This window comes from Cheilinus undulatus, linkage group 9, assembly GCF_018320785.1.
Source record: "Cheilinus undulatus linkage group 9, ASM1832078v1, whole genome shotgun sequence".
Lineage (NCBI taxonomy): Eukaryota > Metazoa > Chordata > Actinopteri > Labriformes > Labridae > Cheilinus > Cheilinus undulatus.
This window is the reverse complement of record NC_054873.1, coordinates 19,167,159-19,187,482: the sequence shown is the minus strand read 5'-3', so window position 1 is coordinate 19,187,482 and position 20,324 is coordinate 19,167,159. Positions and strand designations below refer to the sequence as shown.

At 40.2% G+C, this 20,324-nt stretch overlaps 1 protein-coding gene across 2 annotated transcripts in view; it reads left to right on the top strand.

Annotated features, from left to right (window-relative positions):
• The window catches only part of LOC121514953 (cGMP-inhibited 3',5'-cyclic phosphodiesterase A-like), a 137,005-nt gene that overhangs the window by 54,394 nt on the left and 62,287 nt on the right, over positions 1 to 20,324 (top strand). For both annotated transcript variants that reach the window (XM_041795417.1, XM_041795416.1), the window contains exon 2: positions 13,864 to 13,914. In XM_041795417.1, coding sequence (XP_041651351.1) covers positions 13,864 to 13,914 — 51 coding nt within the window. The remainder of the gene's footprint in view (positions 1 to 13,863; positions 13,915 to 20,324) is intronic.

Here is a 20,324-nt window from a genome sequence, read left to right as displayed (position 1 = left end):
TTGTGTGCATTTGCTATTAAAGCTGGTGCATGAGACAGAGTGTGTGTGGAAGCCAAGCAGCTTTGAAATGTGTATGTGTGCTAATCTTCACACAAACAAAAGTGTGTTCCTCATTCCCTGCACACAGCCCCCTCCACTCTGGCTGCCCACCTCAATAGTTCCCTTCCTTCTAGCGATGACGCAAATGACCCACGATAACTGACCCCCACGGTAAAACCTGTAAAACATTAGCCAGCGTGAATAAGACAGGCTCTCCATACCCTCCCCTCAGCGAGCGGGCAGGCAGGGAAGGATTTATAAGTGCCCTTCTAACCCACGGCTGCCGTGCTGCGGGTGGATGTGGCAGCAAGGAAGGTTTTTTAGAGTCACAGTGACAAAGGGCCAGACAGTCTAGGTCAGAAAGTTGGCCTGGACCAGAACCTTTCCACTCTCTATTACAGTTTTACTGTACATTGTACACACCCCTATTAATTTTTAGCACTTAAATATCTTATTTTCCTTTGCCGTTTCACGTTGCAGTTTCCTTGTGGTCAATAAAAATTAAGGTCAGTTTATGAAGAGCTTTTCCATGGAGGATGGTAGTTTATTTAATGAACATGTAAAAGACGGAAAATACAAGGAGCAAAGTAAATTGATTATATAAGGAAAGAGAATTAAGAAAACCAGTGATCCACTTACTGAGTTAGGGATGTCTTGATACCTTCCACTTACATAAAAAAAAAAAACAGTTGGACAAATAGGCAATTTAAATTGATTTGACAAAACTGTATGTTAGAATATTCATTATTTAACCAATAGATGGCAGTACCTGTTTTGGGTTTCTCTTGTTCAGCGTCAGTACCTGAAGCAGTGTAACTTTTTATGGAGACAAAATATGTAGTTGAATAAAATATCAAAGAATTGAAATAACATAATCATGTTTATTTATAACAAAAGTTACATTTCAAGCTTTGTTAACTTTCAGTGCACAAAATGTGCACTACTGAGATTACTGCAAGGAATATTTATTTAGCAGTGGTATCCAGTGAGTAACATCGCCCCATGCAAGGGCGAGGTGGATGGAACAGACTGTGTTCTATCAGATGCAAAATGTCTAAATACTGCTTGCCTAAATCACACTAGCACACTAATGCTAACCCCCTCTGAAGTATTTCTGTTTTGAGGTATATTAGATAACCTAGCATCAAGCTCAAACAGTGGGCTATATGTAGAATTTTCTACAGTGTACATATGAGCATTACTTGTACAGTCATTTCATTTTATATTACCACATAAATCTATTACAGCAGAACCAGCTTATTATTTGTATTTGACTTACTAGAGCTCTGCCACTGGACTGACCGATGAGCTGAAATGCATTGTGGTGCTGCTGATTATGAAAAGTCAGCTCCCATGTCATACTTAACAATTTAAGCCAAGTTGACGTCTGGGGATTTCTCATATACAGTAACTACACAAACTGTTTGTACAGAAAACTACGTAAAATTGATGTTATATTTAGTATGCATATATGAAGACATGCTGTTTTCTACACAGTCCAAGATTTATGTTTTTTTTACTTGTTGCCGTGTCTGAGATGTGTCAGATTTACATACTGTACCTTGAACAGGCTGTTTTTGCCCTCCCATTGCTAAATTTGGAAATCTTTAATGCTGAAAGCTGCAAAGAGAGGCTGCATCAGTCTTCACATCAGAATAAAAATAGATTAAAGATACAGGTATAGACCAGAGGCTTCAACTCTCAAAGGCAGCAATTAAAAGAGATTTTCAATATAATTGACATATTATTCCAGATAAATTATACCACAGTGCTGATATCGCTTGCATGTTATGTGAACATTGCCTTTGGGTCAACTCTGTAGCAGCATGCAGTGTTAGCTGATGCTCACCTCCATGCCCTGAATATTCCTGATGGAATAAAGTGCCGAAAGTTTTCACTGAGTGACCACTGATGGGCTGAAATTGTATATTCTTTCCTTCCCATTGCACGTTGATACTGCGAAGTCCTTTTCTTTTCGGTTGGTTTGTTCACTCTTGTGCTCCACAAGGCAACTAAACAACCCCATCCATGAACAAAACTTTAAACTGTGAGATTTGTTGCTTTTGATGCTGTAGGTATGTCTGATGCAAGCTATCATAGAGGGATTACAGAGAAGTAACATCAATAAATAGGACAAAGAGTGTTGCACTGGAGCAGCGGCAGATTCAGGATGTTTGAGGGGCAGGGGCAAAAATGGTAAAACGGGCACCTGCTGTGTGCAGTGGGACACCATCAATCAAAAAAGTTGTAAAACATTTATATTTAAATAGTTAGAAATTGTGATTAAGAGTTAACATTCAAATCAGACCTTTCATTTTAATAGTCTACCAGATCTTTAATTTACTATGCTATTCACTCATTGCTGCAATTACAATAACAGTAATAAAAGAAATTAGATTATTTTGAAAGTAGTTTAAAAACTATTTACAATAGAATGAAATATAAAGAGCTGCATCTGTAAAATCAAACTATTTCTCATCCTCTTTAAGGACATATTTAAAACACCCAAAATAAATATTTCTGTCAATAACACGTTTTTTTTGTTTTGTTTTGTTTTGTTTTTTTACAGTAATTTAGAGAAATAGCTCATATTATCGTTTTGTGCTCTTTTCTCCCATATGAGCTTTGACAGTGTTGGGCAAGACGCACAGATGAGCATGTGTGTTAATGTGTGTGTGTAAGTGAGGGAGTGTGTGTCTGCTCTGCCTGCTGTCAGACAACAAACAGGGCGCATTTAACTGGGGCTAGATCTTCAGTTTTTGAGCTAACAGTGGACCCTATGGCGCTCACACAGAGTTTGTTTTGCTAAGCTTACCACTGCAGTATACAACGGCCCGTTGCGCTACATGTATTAAGCTTCTGATTGATGATATGCACAGCGAACAGCTGATAGATTTGTGACTGACAGACGGTGAGACGAAAGGTGGACATGATGAAGCAGCGACTGAATCAAAGTTACCAAAGTCACAGATACCGGCACAGTGAGCAAGTCTATGAGCTCATACAGGAACTTGCAGAGACTGCACAGGTTTCCAGCAGCAGCATTTAAATATTTCACACCGTTATCATGAACTTATTATGCATTTGCGGATGATGTGCAGCCCTGAGTAGTTCACGTTACTAGGGGGTGGGGGTTGGAGCGGTGATCTGATTCGGTCACGGGTCAGCTCTGTTTCTTCATTAGCTGGCAAACCAACAATTTTAAAGTGTCCAGGGCATCTTTGTGTTCTTTGATAACTTCCAGTTAGGTATGGTTTTCTTTCAGGAGAGCTGCTGCTCCTGGTATCTGGGAAATATTGATCTCACGAGACGATTTTTAAACCCCGACGAGACATCTTGTGACGTTTTGATCTCACGAAATCTCGTCACACCCCTACTTATTATTCACTGGAAGGGCAGCGTAGAGGGCCATTTATCATATTGTCCATTCAAAGGCAGCCTAGAGACATTTTGTCATACCTAGTGTATCTGCTTGAGAGCACTAAGCCTCAAGAGGACACTTAGGAGGGCACTTTGTCAACTTGTGTCTATTCAGTTGGCACTTATCAGGTAATAAGTCAGATTATAACCACTGTGAGGGTACTTAAAGGGCACTTTATATAATTTTTTCTAAAGGGCATCAATGATGGCTCTTGGTCAAAGAACACAAAGCCACATGTTGTCCACTTAGCTTGTAATAAGTCAAATTTTGACCACATCAAGGGCACTTAAAAAGGCACTTTGTCATTTTTTTTTTTAATTTAGGGGCCACTTAGGAGCACACTTTGTCATTATTGTCTATTCAGAGGGCCTTAAGAGGGCATTGTTTCAAATTTAGTCTGTTCAGATGGCTCTTAAGAGGGCACTGTTTCAAATAAAGTCCATGCCCAGGATACTTAAGAGTGCACTGTGTGGCATACAAGAGTGCACTTTTGCTGGGATTTTTCAAACATTAGGGCACCAAGGGAAGCAATGCCCCCCTTGCCCCCCTCTGAGTCCACCAGTGTCCTGGAGATAAACCACTTTATTTTAAAATATGTGATGTTGCATGGGGTGCAGTTGACCTAGCAGTTAGGTTGCATTCAAGTCCAGCCTTTGGCTCCTGTCCTGCATATCATTTCCCACTCTTTCATCCCCTTTTCTTTCTCTTTCTACTGGTCTTCATAAAATAAAGGCATAAAAAGCAGGAAAAAGATGGGGAAAAGGAATAAGGGGTGTCCCAGCTACTATGGGACAGTCGGCAATGTTAGGCCTACAGATAGAACTTCTGCATTACTGAAATATTGCTGAATCAGAGGTTTGAATTAAAATTATGCCCTATGTGTATATCTAAAGTGGTTTAAAAATCAAATTAATTTCACATTACCTTAGCTTTTAGGTTGAAAATCATTGAAAGGAGGATTTTTAATGCCTTTTGTCTAATGCCAATCACATCCTCGAAAAATGCATCATCACAATTCTTCAAAACTGCCAAAAACCAATAACTCCTCAGATGGAAAAAGAAATATGATACAAATCAGGAGAACACCTCCACCTGGGGGTGCAGACCAACATTACACTTTAATATAGAGCTTACTCTAACACCAGCAAAGGTGAGAGAAAAGATCTTTAATCGTAGCCTTGATGTTTCCTTTACAGTTAAGCCTCTGAAGCCTCCATGCAGGGAGTCTTAGCAGAATCTGACCTACTTTCTCTCCACTCCTGCAATGAAAGTGAGACCAGGCTGCTGCAGACGTCAGAATATCTCTGACAGAAAGCAGCGATAAAAGAACAAAGCCTGGACTAAGTAAGAAAATATCCTCTGGGACCTCGAGGCAGTGGGTGTGAGATTGAGTGCATGAGTGTGTGTGAATCCATGACTTTGCAGAGCTCACACTGTAAGAGAGAGAGAGCATGATGAGTTTAATTGGACTGAGAGGTGGTGCATAAAAACCCTTGGGTCAAGCTGATTGGAAAATCCTGCAGACTGATCTCCCTACCCTTCAACTCTGCCTTAATTAACCCGACCATACTGTAAGATCAGCACTCCCACTCTTTGTCTCTCTCCTCCCGCTCTAACCACACACTGTCTCCTCTAAAAGAGTCCAGAACAGCCCTGAATTTTGGTTCTGTTATATCCGGTGGCTAACAAGATAACTGAGCTAGTGAAGATGTGAGTCGACACACTTCATCTCCACTCACATGAAGCCAGTAATGAGAGACGAAAGAGGAGACGAGAGGCAGGGAGAGAAGAATGAAGGCCCTATTATGAATGAATAATCAAGAAAAACTTTGGGACTGAGCTATATTAAGACCAACCAGTTTCCGGTCCCCTTTCTCAGTCAGATTTAGAAAAGCACTTCGTTGTAAGTGGATGACAGTGGGTCACGCTCACCGCAAGGATTCAGGTCGATCAGTGTGAAAGCTGAGCCTCGCTATAGATACTGCTGCTGTAGCCCGAACCACTTCACACCCACACACGGGGAAGTGGTCCTCGGCTGGTTACTGGCGTGAGCAAGTCAAACAACGGGCGAGTTCCAGTAGTTTGTTTGTGCTTTGACACCGTGGTGTTTACCCAGCACCTCAGAGGCACGGCAGCCTGCTGTGGGCTGTGGCCTGATGCCACGGCGGTGGACGGGGCACGGCTGCACACTGGCATCCACACTGCTGCCCTCTTAACACTCTAGGTGAGAGGCAGGCTGGGAGTTTGCTCGGCTGGCACTGTTTGGAGTCATGAGAGCGTCAGCTCATTTAAAGAGGGCGGGAGGCATATTTTGGCTGGCTGCTTTCCTTGTGTTTCTGACGTTGTCATTTAATCTACTTAAGATTATTATGCTTGTTTTTTACCATTATGCCTATAAAGGTTTCTAATAAATCCGTCATCAAGTTGAAACACAACCTGTGCAGAGTTAGATTTAACAAAGAAAAACTTCAAATTGCATTTTACAACACTGATATAACAATATAAGGTGTGGTATATTAGTAAGATTACACAGGGCATGTTTTCTGTAAGTCACAGTTTATTTATCTACTATCCCTATGTGTTTTACACTGTAGATCTTTTCCTAGACACATCACTATTATGACTCACTCACTACAGTGGATGGCAGAGGGCTGGTGTTGAAATTAGGCTACTAGACATTTATATCATGACTGTTACATTGATTGGGAGCAACACAAGGTCCCTGGCAATAGTAGTAGCTTTAGCCTCCAGTGATTTCAGAGATCACTGCCCCTTTAAATATGATGCATTTGGAGAAGCTAGCATATATGGTGTAACAGACAGGTACAGTTTCTCTGCGTGATTCTGATTAAAAATGCTGGCTCAACACACTATATCAACAATTTTTTAAGCATATTATTTTTCACCCAGAAAACTTTTGTGTTTGGCACTAGTTTGCAATGCATGTTTTAACTCAGCTGTGTGCTCTTCCACCTTAGCATATCTGAACAGCTGTTCTGGTCTGCGGGCTAAAGGATTAGGGTAAAGGTTAGGATAGCAAAAGTTAAAAGTTAAAAACCTAACATGCTTAACCTGCTAACAAAATGTTTAATAAAGCCGACTTAACAGTCTGCTCAATAGGTTAAAGCTAGCAAATGTAGCTAGTGTAGCTCCATAGATACCAGCACTACGAAGCTAATGAAGCTAAAGCTAAAGCTCACAAAACTCATGGATATTTATATTAACGGCGCTATTAATCTAATGTAAGCTACGTAAGCTAAGTAACTGTATTATCTGAGTAAGTTATATAGCTGAGTTATATAGCTTACGTGAACTATGTAGCTTATGTAGCTACGTTGGCTGTAGCTATGTTTGCTAAAGCTCACAATGCTAAAGCTAACTTAGCTACAATGTCTTGTGTATTAACATTAACTGCATAGCTAGCATAGCTATGTTAGCTTTAGCTAAAACTAATGAAGCTAAAGCGAGCCAACCTTCGAGTAACTTCTTGAACTGTTCTAATTTGACCCCAGTTTAGACCTCTGCTCTGACCTTTCTTTTTATTTATAAAATGTTGCTTAGTCCGTTATCTTAGCAATGTGGTGATTTCATGAGTATAACTGCCACACTTTTATTGATTAAGTTGAATGTACAAAAAAAAAAAAGAAAGAAAAAGAAAGAAAATTGGATATACGTTGTACTGAAAAGTTACAGCACTTCCGTTCTGACAGTGCCTCACATGAAGGGTCTGCTACAACTTTTTTTTTTAATTTTTGGCAAATAGTAATTGTGGAATGATAATAGAATACCCATTAACTACAATGAAAATATGCACTTATAGTTGGTAGAGAAGCAAAGATTGAGGGCCCAAACTGAAACATCTGTAACATTTGGACAACATCTTCTCTGCTAACCTTAGCCTACTTTAAGGTAGCAGCTGATCCTGATGACTGTGTCACTTATTGTGCCTAGCTACACAGAAGAGTTTAAACCTGTCCAACTTTCATGACACACAGACGTCTTAGCCTGTATTACACTGTATCAAATGTAATGCAGTTAAAACGAGGTTAAGAAATCCAACAGAAAGGGCTCTTTCCAGGAACAATGTCACGGTGACCCGGAATGTTCCACAGAGCTCACTGGAAACAGACCTGAAAGGTTTGAACATGGATCCAAAATAAACTGTTGACAGTGAGGGTTGTGGGTTATCCACAGTAACCAAGACATTGTTCCTGGAAAGAAGCAGTGCCGTTTGAGTTTTTGAACCTTAAAGTTTGTAAAGGTAATTTTCTGCCGCTGTGATTAAAACAAACAACATTCCACTTGGGTCTATAATACTGTGTTGGATGCCAAGCCAAATGGATGCCTTAAGATATGGCCAGTTTTGATTTTGAATCCATCCACCCATGTCTTTTGAAACCAGATAACATCTGGTTGAAAATCAATATTTCAAATACATGCATGTTTATTTTCTGACTGTATTGCTCATGGTAGTACAGTAAATCTCCAGAATGTGTTCTCAGTGGAGCCAGCGTCCCATAAAAATGCCTTCGCTCTTATTGAGTGTGTCATGTTTCCCTGGTAGCTCCGACTGAAAGACATACTTCCACTTTGAAAGACATAAAGCATTTTGTCTCCAGAGGACTGGTTCCAGTCTCATATAAATAACCAGTATTGCTTTTAGTAATGGAAAGCCACTGCTTGTCCCAGCTTATTTTGAGTTCTGGCTCTGTATAATGAGTCTTGCACAGGGTGAAACAAAGGGCACAACTTCTACTTGTTTTTCCCTATAGGTCGACTGGACCTTTCAAAAGAAAACAAATCCATTTGGGAGATTTTACCTCTTTGGTTGTGTGTAATGCTGCCTGGAGGGTGTCCATGAAAAAGCAGGAGATATCAAAGAGATCATTCATGCAGAGTTTTCAGAGGTAATGTTGGGAATAAACCAGGCCTGCCTACTGAACTGGCTGGGCCCCTGAAAAACCCAATGAATGTGCCCTCCCCAGTTGTGATTATTGATGAAGTCAATGCACGTGTGTTGGATCAGTATGCTAACAGGTATTTCATTTTGTTGGGTACTGATCAAATGAGTGAGTCATACCGCTTTTAGACCCCTTTTCATCATGGTTTCTGCCAATGTTATGAATTAAAATCCATTTTGGCCAGTTTTTAACAGCTTTTAATCATTTTCCCTCCCATTTTTGCCTTTCTTAGTCCATTTTGCTTCTGTCATCACTTTTTTTTGTCTCTTTTAAAACATTTTTACCACTTTTAACCCATCTTTGTCTCTTTTAGTCAAATTTATCAACTTTTTACCTATTTTTGCACCCTTTTGTACCAACAGCATTCTTTCTGTTTTTCATCACTTTTTATCAATTTTTGCCACTTTCATATATTTTTGACAATTTTTGTCTATTTTTGCCACCTTAAACTGTAACTTTAATTGTTTTTTCCACAAATTTCTGACCGTTTTTACCTTTCTTAGCCCAGGTTTGCTACTGCAATCTCTTTTTTGCCACTTTCAACCTATTTTTGCTTTTTTTTTTCATCTTAACCCCTTTTCAGTACTTTAGAAACTCGTTCTGCCACTTTTTTTTCCGCCAGTTTCAAACGATTTATGAATTTTTTTTTGCATATTTTCCTCTGTAACCCATTGTTGCCACTTCTATCCCACTTTTACCTCTTTTAACCAATTTTACTTCTTTTAATCTCCTTTGTCATTATTTTATACACTTATTTTTCCCTCGTCTTTGCCACTTTGAAATCCATTTTTGCCACTTTTTGCCTTTCTTACCCCTGTTGCCACTTTAATTGCTTTTTTTGTCTTTTTTAACCAATTTTTTCAGCTAGGTTACTACTTTTCACCAATTTTTTTTCTGCCATTTTTTTCCCCCATTTTTAACCCAATGTTTTTTTTTTTTTGTTTTTTTTTGCAATTATGAAATTGATTTTCCCTTACAATTTTTTCAGTTCCTTCAACTTAATTCTGTAGTAGGCTGACATTTGTGCACATCATGGCCTATTTTTAAAGTCTGACATTACTTTTTAAACTGTTTAATTCATTGTTAACATAAAAAAGGTAAATCTGTTTTAAAAAACAATCTAAATTTTGATAAAGGCTGTACTGTATAATAACATATAAATCATTTTTTGTTTCTTTGATAAGAGAGGTTATTATTCAGGTTAAATATAAATACGGTTTTCACAGATTTACTTTACAATGGACGATGATTTTCCTGATGTCCATGGGCCCCCCTATTTGGCTAGGCCCCAGGAAACCTTCATTCCCCCTGATGGGCAGCCTTGAATAAAGTGTCAAATGGTTTAGGTATCGTATGCTTATCCTCCTGCTGCTAAACCAGGTAATGAAGCTCAACATTTTTCTCATTTTCATTACTATCATTAGTGATTTGTGCCGTTCTTCTTGCTCTGTCGTTTTGCTGAATCGTGACTGATTATTGCTTCTTGTCTTGGAAAAATAGATGATGTTTGCGTTACTGTAATTCATCTTAACACTGGTGGTCTGGAGTCTGAAAGCACTTCACCAACATCAACATTATGTTGACTGGTTTTCCAGCTCTGGTTAAAACATTTGATCACAGTGGCACCAGAATGCGCCCACTGTTTGGTTTAGAAAGTGAGCAGCCTCAATCCACATGTATTTGTTGATTACATTTCTGAGCCGGTCTCGGAGGAAATGAATTCCGCTGTGGCCTGTAAAGTCACTCAGTGAGAGAGAGGCTATCAGCGTCACTTGAGTTTTATGCCCAGCTTTGATTTTGTGTGGCTTTTTTTGTATTTTGGCACATCAAAGCATGCATGTAGACTTGTGTGTAGTCTGGGTCTGTCTCTCAGAGCATGGAGATGAAAGGTTTGGTTACGTAAGACCGTTAGGACGAAAGCCTGTTTATATGTGCGCGCCTGGAGAGCCTCAGTGATTCAAGGACGTCCTAATGGAGCAGGACTTCACCGCGGCCATGAAGGAGTTGCTGCCAGATCCTATACTGTAAAAGATAACCCCATCAACAGAGCCATAAAGAAGAAGATAAACAACTCACAGGCTGGATGACACCGTCATTCACAATCATTTACATCTCATATAGTCACTTTTTAAACAGCTGATCATGTGTTGACTCATTTGCCCATCAAATATTGCTGTTTTAATGCTTGAGAAGCTACATCATGCTTCATAGAGCTTAAAACATCTCACAGACATCACTCTGACAATCAGATAATATAGAGCCTCTAAAATGCAGCCCTGAGGCTGGGAAAGGAGGGAGGATGTTTATTGAAAGGGCAACCTCTTCATTTTACATTCTTATCTTTTAAATGTCAGAAAATTGCATTTGGTCTCCGGTTTTGCGTCACACTCTGTGTAATTGTTATGACAGCGACCTTGTTTGCTTACCATCACAGGGTCTCAAACTCTGAAGCAGTACCCACTATTGTCAGGACTGTGAAAAACAGATCAGTCCTAAAATAAACATTTTATCAAGAATCTCAGAGGTGCATTTATGGTTAGATATGACAAAATCAATAAAACTCAACAGATCTTCACCGACTTCTCATCTTTTGTAACTTTATTATTGCAGCTCTTTTTGATGGATGATGATAGACATTTACAATACATAGTCATGTCCATAATTTCTAGAGATGTAGGATGCTAAGGATTCATCACTGGCCAACAACGCAAGCTTTATTATAATAATTTTTTTTTTACTATTATTTACAGGAACAGTAATTGCTTTATTTCTTTTGTATATTAAATTTTGATTAGGTTGGTAGTCAAGTTTATGCATTGTTTCTTGTAGTGTCACGTTGTTGACCTCATTAAGTGAGGTTTTGAGATATGCCTGAATTGGGTTTCAATCTAACCTGCACATGTTATTTACTTTTGTTCACTTTCCTCTTTCTGACTGTGCTAAATAAACTAAACTAAATACTCAGAAGCAACAGAGGCACTCATGACTACATGTGTGAATTAGGTTTATGTGTTATACTGATGAGACTCATGTTAATGTTTCAGTTATAAGCATCAGCCAGGTATCCTTGAGAAACTGGCTAAAATTTTTCAGTGCATTTCCTCATTTTATTAACAGTAATTGTCAGTCTTTGGTCATTTTTGTCACAACAGCTATCAAAAGTGTTGACAACAGTCGATACATGTTGTCTCTCTTGTCATCATTGAATTGAATTTGTCTTTCTCTGGGTCTAAACAGTCTTTGTGCCTAAACAGGCTCAGTAGGGTCACCTGGTGGCCTTTTTCATTCTAGAAATTCTCAATTTTCAAAGGAGATAGGCAGTAAGTTTTCAGTGAAACAGAAATGTACTGATATATCAGTTACGGCCCACCTACAGTAATTACTGGGTTAATTATAGGTTGTTTCCACCGAGCAGTTAGGTTCAATTTGGAACAGCATGGTACATATTTATATGTATTTTCATTATTAAAAAGTTGGAAAGGGTCCAAAGTAACTGACCCCTACTGCCCTATTTTTTGGCACCCTTCTGTGAGGGTGCCAGGCGTACCTATCTGTCTCAAAAAAGGTGGAGCTACACAAACAATAAAGGCTATGCGCTGATGTCACTACGGCACACAACTGCTCAGTCGTGAGTGACAAAACATGGCTGTCTGCTCTATGAGGAGTGGGTGAATACGAGAAAAACAGAGTAATATCAGCTTAAATCTGGGATATTTGGTCTCGACAGAGATCCATGCTATTTCCTGAACCTTGGACCTTTAATGTGGCCACAAATCGGGGTTCCTGATGCTTATATGGACCTGATTTTAAGTACAGAAAGCAGAGTGTGGTTTATCAGAGATGGCCCATTTAAAGGGCCCTCCTTTGATCTGATTCAATAACATTTACTCATGGATCAGCAGTGCTAACACTAGTCCCCTGGCTACTACTGGCCTCCAAGGCCTGGCTCAGATCAACCATAAAGCTGACTGGAACAAAGTTTGTTAAGTCCTTGTTGGAGTCATATGCACCTCCTTTTGCTGTCCTTATTTTTTTTCCAGATTCCTAACTTTTGTTCAGGTCCTGGCAAGGCTATACAGAGTTCAAATCACAATGACCTGACAGAGACTGATACCATGTGGGGGTGAGGAGGTTGCATTTTGAAATAGTCAAAAAAGAAAATTTGTATTTTGGTCCCTTCAGTTATTTTGAGTGTTTTTGTGAAAAAAAAATTAACATGTGGCCATGATTACTTGAATCTAGAATGGTCTATGATCTGCTCATACATTTTCCTTTAACCCCCAGTTATAGCTGGCGTTCATCAATGTCACACATGGCAAGTGCTTGATTCTGATTGGCTGGTGTGGTGGTTGTTAAACTGAAAAATTGGCATAGAAAATGTGGCCCTTTGCACCTCCTGGAACCCCTGTGGGGTGTCGGGTCCTTCACTTTAAAAACACTGCTAAAGAAGAAGAGAAATGGTCCACAGGAAGTACTGACATTAAGGTATATAGGATGCCTTAATGCTACTTAAAATTCTAAATAAAGGTTTTAACATTTTGAATAGCACTGATTAGATTCCCTAATCTAAGCCAGATATCTTAACCGTCAGTACTGGACGGTAATCTGTAAATGTAATTATCACTACACCAGCCCTAACTGTATTTTTAAAGTCAAAAATAAACCTCATAAACTTTCCTTTAATAAGGCAATAGAACATTAACGTGACTGCTGTATTTGTGAAGCAGCATTGTGGGAAAACAACACTGCTGTCCAGACAGGCCCTCAGAAAAACCAACTGTTTTCTCTGTTTTCACTCACAGTATGACACAGCTCAATGACCTCCACACATACACACTAAATTATACCTGAATTATCAGTTTGGCTCCTACTCCGAGCCTCTTGCCTCTGTGTGTGCTGCAGCAATTTGTCACAGAGCGACACGCTGGGTTTCTCAGGGCCTGAAAGCCTTTACAGAGGCGAGGAGGGGCTTTATGTTGACTTGGCTCTCCTGAAACGTGTTCAGTAAAAAAAAAAAAAAAGTGGTGACAGAGCTGCACTGATGCATTCTGCGACTCCTAAGAAAGTGGAAAACCGGTTTAAGAGGCCTGTGGGAGGACACAGTGGCTGGTAATTAGACAGCGTAAAAATCCTCAGCCTCCACCAGCCCCCTGAGGCTGTGAATGAGAGCTAAAGTAAAGCAAACCTGACTGTGAAATAGCATTAGACGTCTATGCTTAATGGAAAGTGAAAAAAATGTGCAAAACCAGTTTTTGCATTTATGAGCGTTTCCTTTGCCCCCACACTTCCTTGACTCTTTGCATCCCCATTTCTGTGTTTCTTTTCTGCTGTGTATCAGTTGTATGTTGCAGCCTTTGTGAGCGTGTTGTAGGACGCTAACAGAAACAGGATGTGCAGGACTGCGGTTTCTGATCATGTCTCTGTCTCTGCTTTTTCCCACAGATGCTCCCCCGCTCGGATTGGGACCACAAGAGAGGCTCCCGAGGATCACAGGTTAGCCCTGTCCACAGAAAAGGAGACTGAAAACAATAATGATAAACAGCTGAGAGAAAACACATGCACATACGCGCACAGGGACTGACTTCCTGGTCTTTGTCACCAGCCTACACACCTTATAAATGACGCAAACAGCAGAAATGCTAACAGTAACAGGCCTGCTGGCCCACTCATTTCAGCCGTGGTTAAACAGCATGTCCTGAGGTGTCACTTCCAGTCCTTGTTGCTCTCAGGATGATGGTCTGAGATTGGCTTTAAGGTGTGGGACAAGCTATTAAAGGCCAGGGAATTGGAAAACTAGAAGGGTTCAGCACAGAGGACACACTTTTTTTTGTACTTTAAATTACCTCTCTCATCTTTCGGGGGTGTGTGTGTGTGTGTGTTTGGGAATTGATGTATTGAGCTTCAGCAGAGCCACGGGGCAGGACACAGGAGCACACAGAGAACAAACAATGCCCTTGGCGTTGGCATGGCCTTATACAGTGTGTTCTTTTTCTCATGCTCTACTATCAGGAGGATATCCTTTAGGAATGAATGGACAATATGTCAAAGCTGACAGTGGTGGAAATAAAGTTTTGCTGGGTTGAAACTTGACCGGGTATAAGATGCACCATTTTTAATTCACTAGACATGTTAAAGCTTCTGTGGCGTCCCTGGAGGACAAAACAGTTCTTCCTGTCTGTGTTGATTTTGTCACTGACATGTTTAAGTTGATTTTGCAGACAGAGGAAGTCGAACAAATCCATCCATCTGGATTATTTGCACTGGAAGTTGTTAAAAAATAAATTAGTGGTGTCTTTTAGCGGACACTCACACAAGGCCTAGCTGCCCCATACCTTGCTGATGGTAAGGCATTCCAGCATTTAGACTCCTACAGTGGGATATCTTGTCCAGAAATCAGCCTTACTGTATTATCTTCTACAATAGCGTGTTACCAGTTTGAAATTCTGTCTCTCATATTAATTGTTTATGAGGGGTTAGCAGGAAAGCACATATTTTTTGATTGATCCATTCCCTAAGCTGCCTTTTAGACCCAGTGGTCAGTTGAGTCTTTTTTCTTTTTTTTTTTTTTTTGGATGGTGTTCTGCGTTCGTTTGTGGAATCCTGCAATAGTTCAGAGACTGACAAGACATTGAAGAAGCCAAGGCTTGTGTTGGCATCTCTCTCAATCTCAGGGCTGTTTTTTCCTTGGCGCTGTTCTCTTGGACCTGGTTGTTAGTCCGAAGCCTGGTGGCATTTCACTACTACGGCATGGCACCTCTTAGGGTGTGTAAATCACACGCTCCTCTCTTTCGCCAGTGACCAGAGCAGTTTGATTGATCTCCACTGTGTCGTATTTGCCAACATGCACACATTAGCAGGCTCATTTTCCAAACCACATCTTTTTTCCTGGTCCAGAGCTTGTGGTGGATGTTTAGCTTAGGAATTGACAGCACAGTTATGTATGGAAAGAGCTATTTAAATATTTGTATTCGACTTGAAAACACATTGGTTTTGGAACATTACTCAGGGAGATTATCAGAGAAAAGACTGTTTGTAGGCTCTGGGTCTGGTGACTGTTATTCTAAATTACAGAAAGGCCAGAGGAGGGGTCCATGAGGCAGACGAGCCATGACATTGCCGTCATGTTGAAGATTTCTCAAAATGGCTATAAAAGTATGAAACACTTGAAATCAGTGTTTCTGCTGGTATGGGATTTAAAAAGGGCCTCTGCCCTTTATCTGGTTGTTACAATATGACTGCCATTGTAGAATATTTTTTAATTAAATCAGGTCATGTGGCAAAAACATTTTAAGGATCAATGAGACCATGAAACATGCACGTTTGTATAACATCAGCATGAGAAATAATTGGATCTGTTATAGATGATACAGAGGCATTAGCTAAGCTCAGGCTCCTATTTTTTATGACAGGAAAACACCTCTGAGCTGGTGCACTATTTCTAGAAAAACCAAGACATAGTATGCGCAATAATCTTGTTTGTTTTTACTGATGATAATTCCAGCTCTTTTTAATGATCCAGATGGGGATGCCAGTGCTTAGCTTGCTAAACAGTTAAATTCATATATCAAATAAGCAGGTGCAAGATTTATTAGACAGTTAAACCAATTACCTATCATTTTTATAAACACAGGCCTGAAATCCCAGTCAAGTGCTATTTTAAAACTGTTGTGAAGCCTCCAACCACTAGTGGCTGCTGTAGCTTGAGTTAATGGCTGCTGCCCTCCTATCAGAGCTTCCCCTGGGTACTTTGCTGGACTTAAACAAGCTTAGCGGTTAGCATATCTTAGGAAGAGCAGGGTATGACAGTTTTTGAACTAGAAATAAAATTGTAGTTAGGCTGTACACAACCAAAGTGATGATTTTCAACAATACTAATCAGCAGAGAAGAAAGAATTTGTGCCCATTCATCCTGTAGAGCATTTATGAGGTCAGGCACTGATGTTGGGTGAGAAGGCCTGGTTTGCTGTCTGTGTTCCAGTTCATCCCAAAGGTGCTCAGTGGGCTCAAGGTCAGGGCTCCTACAAGTTCTTCTACACCTAACTCATCAAACCATGTCCTTGCTTTGTGCACTAGGGCACAGTCAAGTTGGAACAGAAAAGGGCCTTCCATGAAACTTCACATTTGGTACAGCGCAGACAGACAGGTAACTTTCTCCCAGGATCCACTAAACTCAGACTGACCCATCTGACTGTCAAACAGAAAAGTATGATTCGCCACTCCACGGAGCATGTTTTCACCACTCTAAAGACCCGTGTCAGTGTGCTTTAAGCCAATCATTCTGATGCTTGGCATTGGAATTGGTGATGTGAGGCTTGCACGCAGCTTCTGGATCATGGAAACCCATTCCATGAAGCTCCTGCTAGACAGTTGTTGTGCTTACATTAATGCCAGAAGAAGTTAAGAGCTCTTCAGCTATAGATTAAGGAGAGCATTGACTTTTACAAACATTAACAATTGTAGCCAAATACTTTTGTCCATATAGGCTGCATATATGCTACATTCAATATCATATACATTAGGGTAGCCATATGCCGGCTTTAGGCCGGACAGTCCAGAATTGAAATGCCTTGTCCGGCATTCGGCGCAGACTTAACCCAGATGCTTATTTATCCCCTTTTTGAAGTTGCACCTGAACGTAACGCAGCATGTTATCCAATGCTATAACACTTACAGTCTAACGAAAGATTGTCCAACGTTTGCCTATGTGCTAACTACCTACTTCATGTTGTCATGTCACCAGAATGTTAGCATGCTGAAAAGTCAGACCTCATTCAATCCAGAATGGTCAAAAGAGCGCTCATTTATTGGTAAAAGCAGCAAAGATGACACATTCCCACTGTACTCTTTGTCAATGCGATGTGGATGTTAGTACCACAGGAAATGGGGCCAGTGATAGGCATGCTAGCACAGAAAACATAAGGGCAACAGACGAGCTGTGGATACCACCTGAAGTCTTTCTTTTGAGAAGCAACATAGCCCAAGATGACAAGATACCCACTGCGGAGTTTTATAAAGTCTATCATGCAGTCAAACATCACCTGCTATACAGGAGTGTAGACAGTGGAATGGGAGTTGACCAAGAGATCTTCACTACATCATGATATATCATAGATCAACTGGTCCTTCAATGAATAGAGTGACTCAGAATCACTGTATCATACCATAGGTATCATGGACAAAATTGTATTGTAGCGGGGAATGGCCACCCTGTTATACATTGATATATAAACATTGACTCTAGATGGCTCACTCCATATGGGAGTGTATGATGCAAGGCAGCAGATGACAAAAATGCAGCTTCTTCCTGCACCCTTATGAGGAGCTGTGGGTCAGCAGTGAAAAAAATTAGAAAATAACCACTTATTTGTAAACGATAGATGGGTTTGAGCATGTATAGCACTCTGCCATTTGTTTAACTGTACTTTGTTTAACCTTTGTCAGTCTGACCACTCTTTCTTTTCACTTCATCTCTGTTTCAGTTGACCACTGCTGCTCTCTCTGCAGCTATAATCGGACTGATGATCTCCTCCTCACATAAGCTTTGGTACTTTCAGACACAATCAAATGTAAAAATAATAGACTGTAGCATTTTAATCATATGGCTTTGAAAAGTAATGAAGTATGAGAAAATTAACATATTGACTCCTAATTTATCAGGAATAATTTAAAACATATTGCTAATCTGGTTGCAGTAGATATAGGACTACTTCCACTCATATCATATGGGAAATCAATACTCACTCATCGCCAAACACAAGCCATCTGTTTTACCTCACACATCATTTTCATGTGAAGGACAAACAAGCCTCTAGTTGGAGATGGGATGGCTGCATGTAAGGGGTCAATTGGCCCGACCTTTCCCAGTAAATTTTTAATGAGGCAGTTATTTTCTTGTTTTGTTTTGATCCCCCCTCTAATTCCCCAACACCCCCCCCCCCCTTTTAATAAAATATGTAATAGCGTGTAATTGTACACTGGCTGTTGCAGCAGTGAAGGAGCTGGCTCTGCAGCCCAGCTTGGTCTGAGGGACTGTGAGGGGGAGCTGGGTCATGTTGGGGTTGAGGAAGTGCAGTGGTGCCGGGTGTACTTTTGGCTGCAGCAGTGAGGATTGTCTCAGTGGAGTTTAGTGTTACAGTTCTGCTGTGATTCACACTGTATCACTGCTCTGTTACTCTAAGTCAAGAACATCACCATCTCCTAGGCTCCTTTTCAACTAATCCTTCTCGACAGATGTAATCAGGCCCATTACACTAACTGCACTGCCACTGAAAAGGAAAGCTGCACTGTAATGATTTTTGAAGAGTTCTGTGTAAGTGAAATCAACCTGAGAAAAAATAATAGACTCTCTTAAGCATTTTTTAATATGCTCCCAAGCTTCTCCTTGAGCATATTCCTGCTTTTCTCAGTGAGTGAAGATTTGTTCAAGGGGTTAATTGCAAAATAAATACCAACATGTGTGCCTTCTTTAGAGCCAGAGTTGTTTACATTATTAAAATGTGTTTACAAAGAGAATCAAATGCCTTTTTTTCCCCTAGTACGCCCCCAGAGACGTTTGTCCAGTCTCCCCTGGGAAACATTAGATACTCGCTGTAGCATAATTTTAAGAAGCCCACACTGCCAGAGTCTAGAGGACTGCATGTTTAGATAAAGGAGCCAAGGGGTTAAAAGTGCACTAAGTGGAGCATCTCTGAAATCACAAAAATGTGAACCCTCTGTGTTTGTATATCATTAATAATCAGCATTAGACAGAAGGATCAGTGTTTGTTTGTTGCACAAAATGCACTTCATCCATCTCCTGCAGAGTTGCTGGCACAAAACTATGTGGACACAGCAGGAACACCAGCCATCATAATTCTGATTCACAGCCTTGTTGCACTGCTGCTTTGCATGAGAAATGAAATTTCGTGCATATACATTTCTAAAGTCTGTTAGTACAAGTATAAATATTGGATGGGCATGTATGCACAGTGTTGAGCAGTATCTTTAAACATCATATCATGGATTGTTTAAAGTGAAACTAAACCCCAGAGTTTCAGCGAGTGTGCATCTACACTAGACTCTCAGAAAAGCCTTCAGAATATCATTGACAGGGCTGGGAGCAGGACTGCCCACAGAGTCAGCTGGGCCCCTGACAAACCCAGAGAAGGGCCCTCCCCAGCTGTGATTTATTGATGATGTCAGTGCACGTGTGAAAGACCAGCAGTGGTGCTAGCATCCTGGCTAACAGTTAGCTCATTTGAAGCTGAAAAGTGTGTCAAACTATAATTGGTCAGATGTTGCAACTTCTATCCATTTTCACCACATTTTCTGCCACTTGAAACACACTTTTGCAACTTCTAGCCAATTTTTACCACTTTTTGCCCACTGTTTTACCACTTTTTTGCCACTTTTACCACACTTGTCGTCTTCTTTGCCACTCTTTAAATTGTTGTCACTAATTTCTGCCACTGTTTACCAATTGTAATGACTTTTGCGCCACTTTTCAACCATTCTCCCCACTTTCTTGCCACTTTAAACACCTTTTTGGCACTTTTAACCAATTTTTCTTCACTTTTTTGCCACTTTCTACCTCATTCTCATCACATTTTTTTTGTACTTATAACCAATTTCATCAAATTTTGTGCTACTTGAAACACACTTTAGCAAACTTTAGCCAATTTCTGCCACTTTTTGCCACTTAATACACATTGTCACCACTTTCTGCCGCTATTAAACAATTTTCATTATTTTTTTTACCAATCTCCATCCATTGTCATCACATTTTTGCCACTTGTAACCAGTATCACTCCATTTTTACCACTTGAAACACACTTCTACAAGTTTTAGGTAGTTTTTGCTACATTTTGTCCATTGTCACCACTTTTCTACCTTTTTCAACCAGTTTTCATGACTTCTTGCCACTT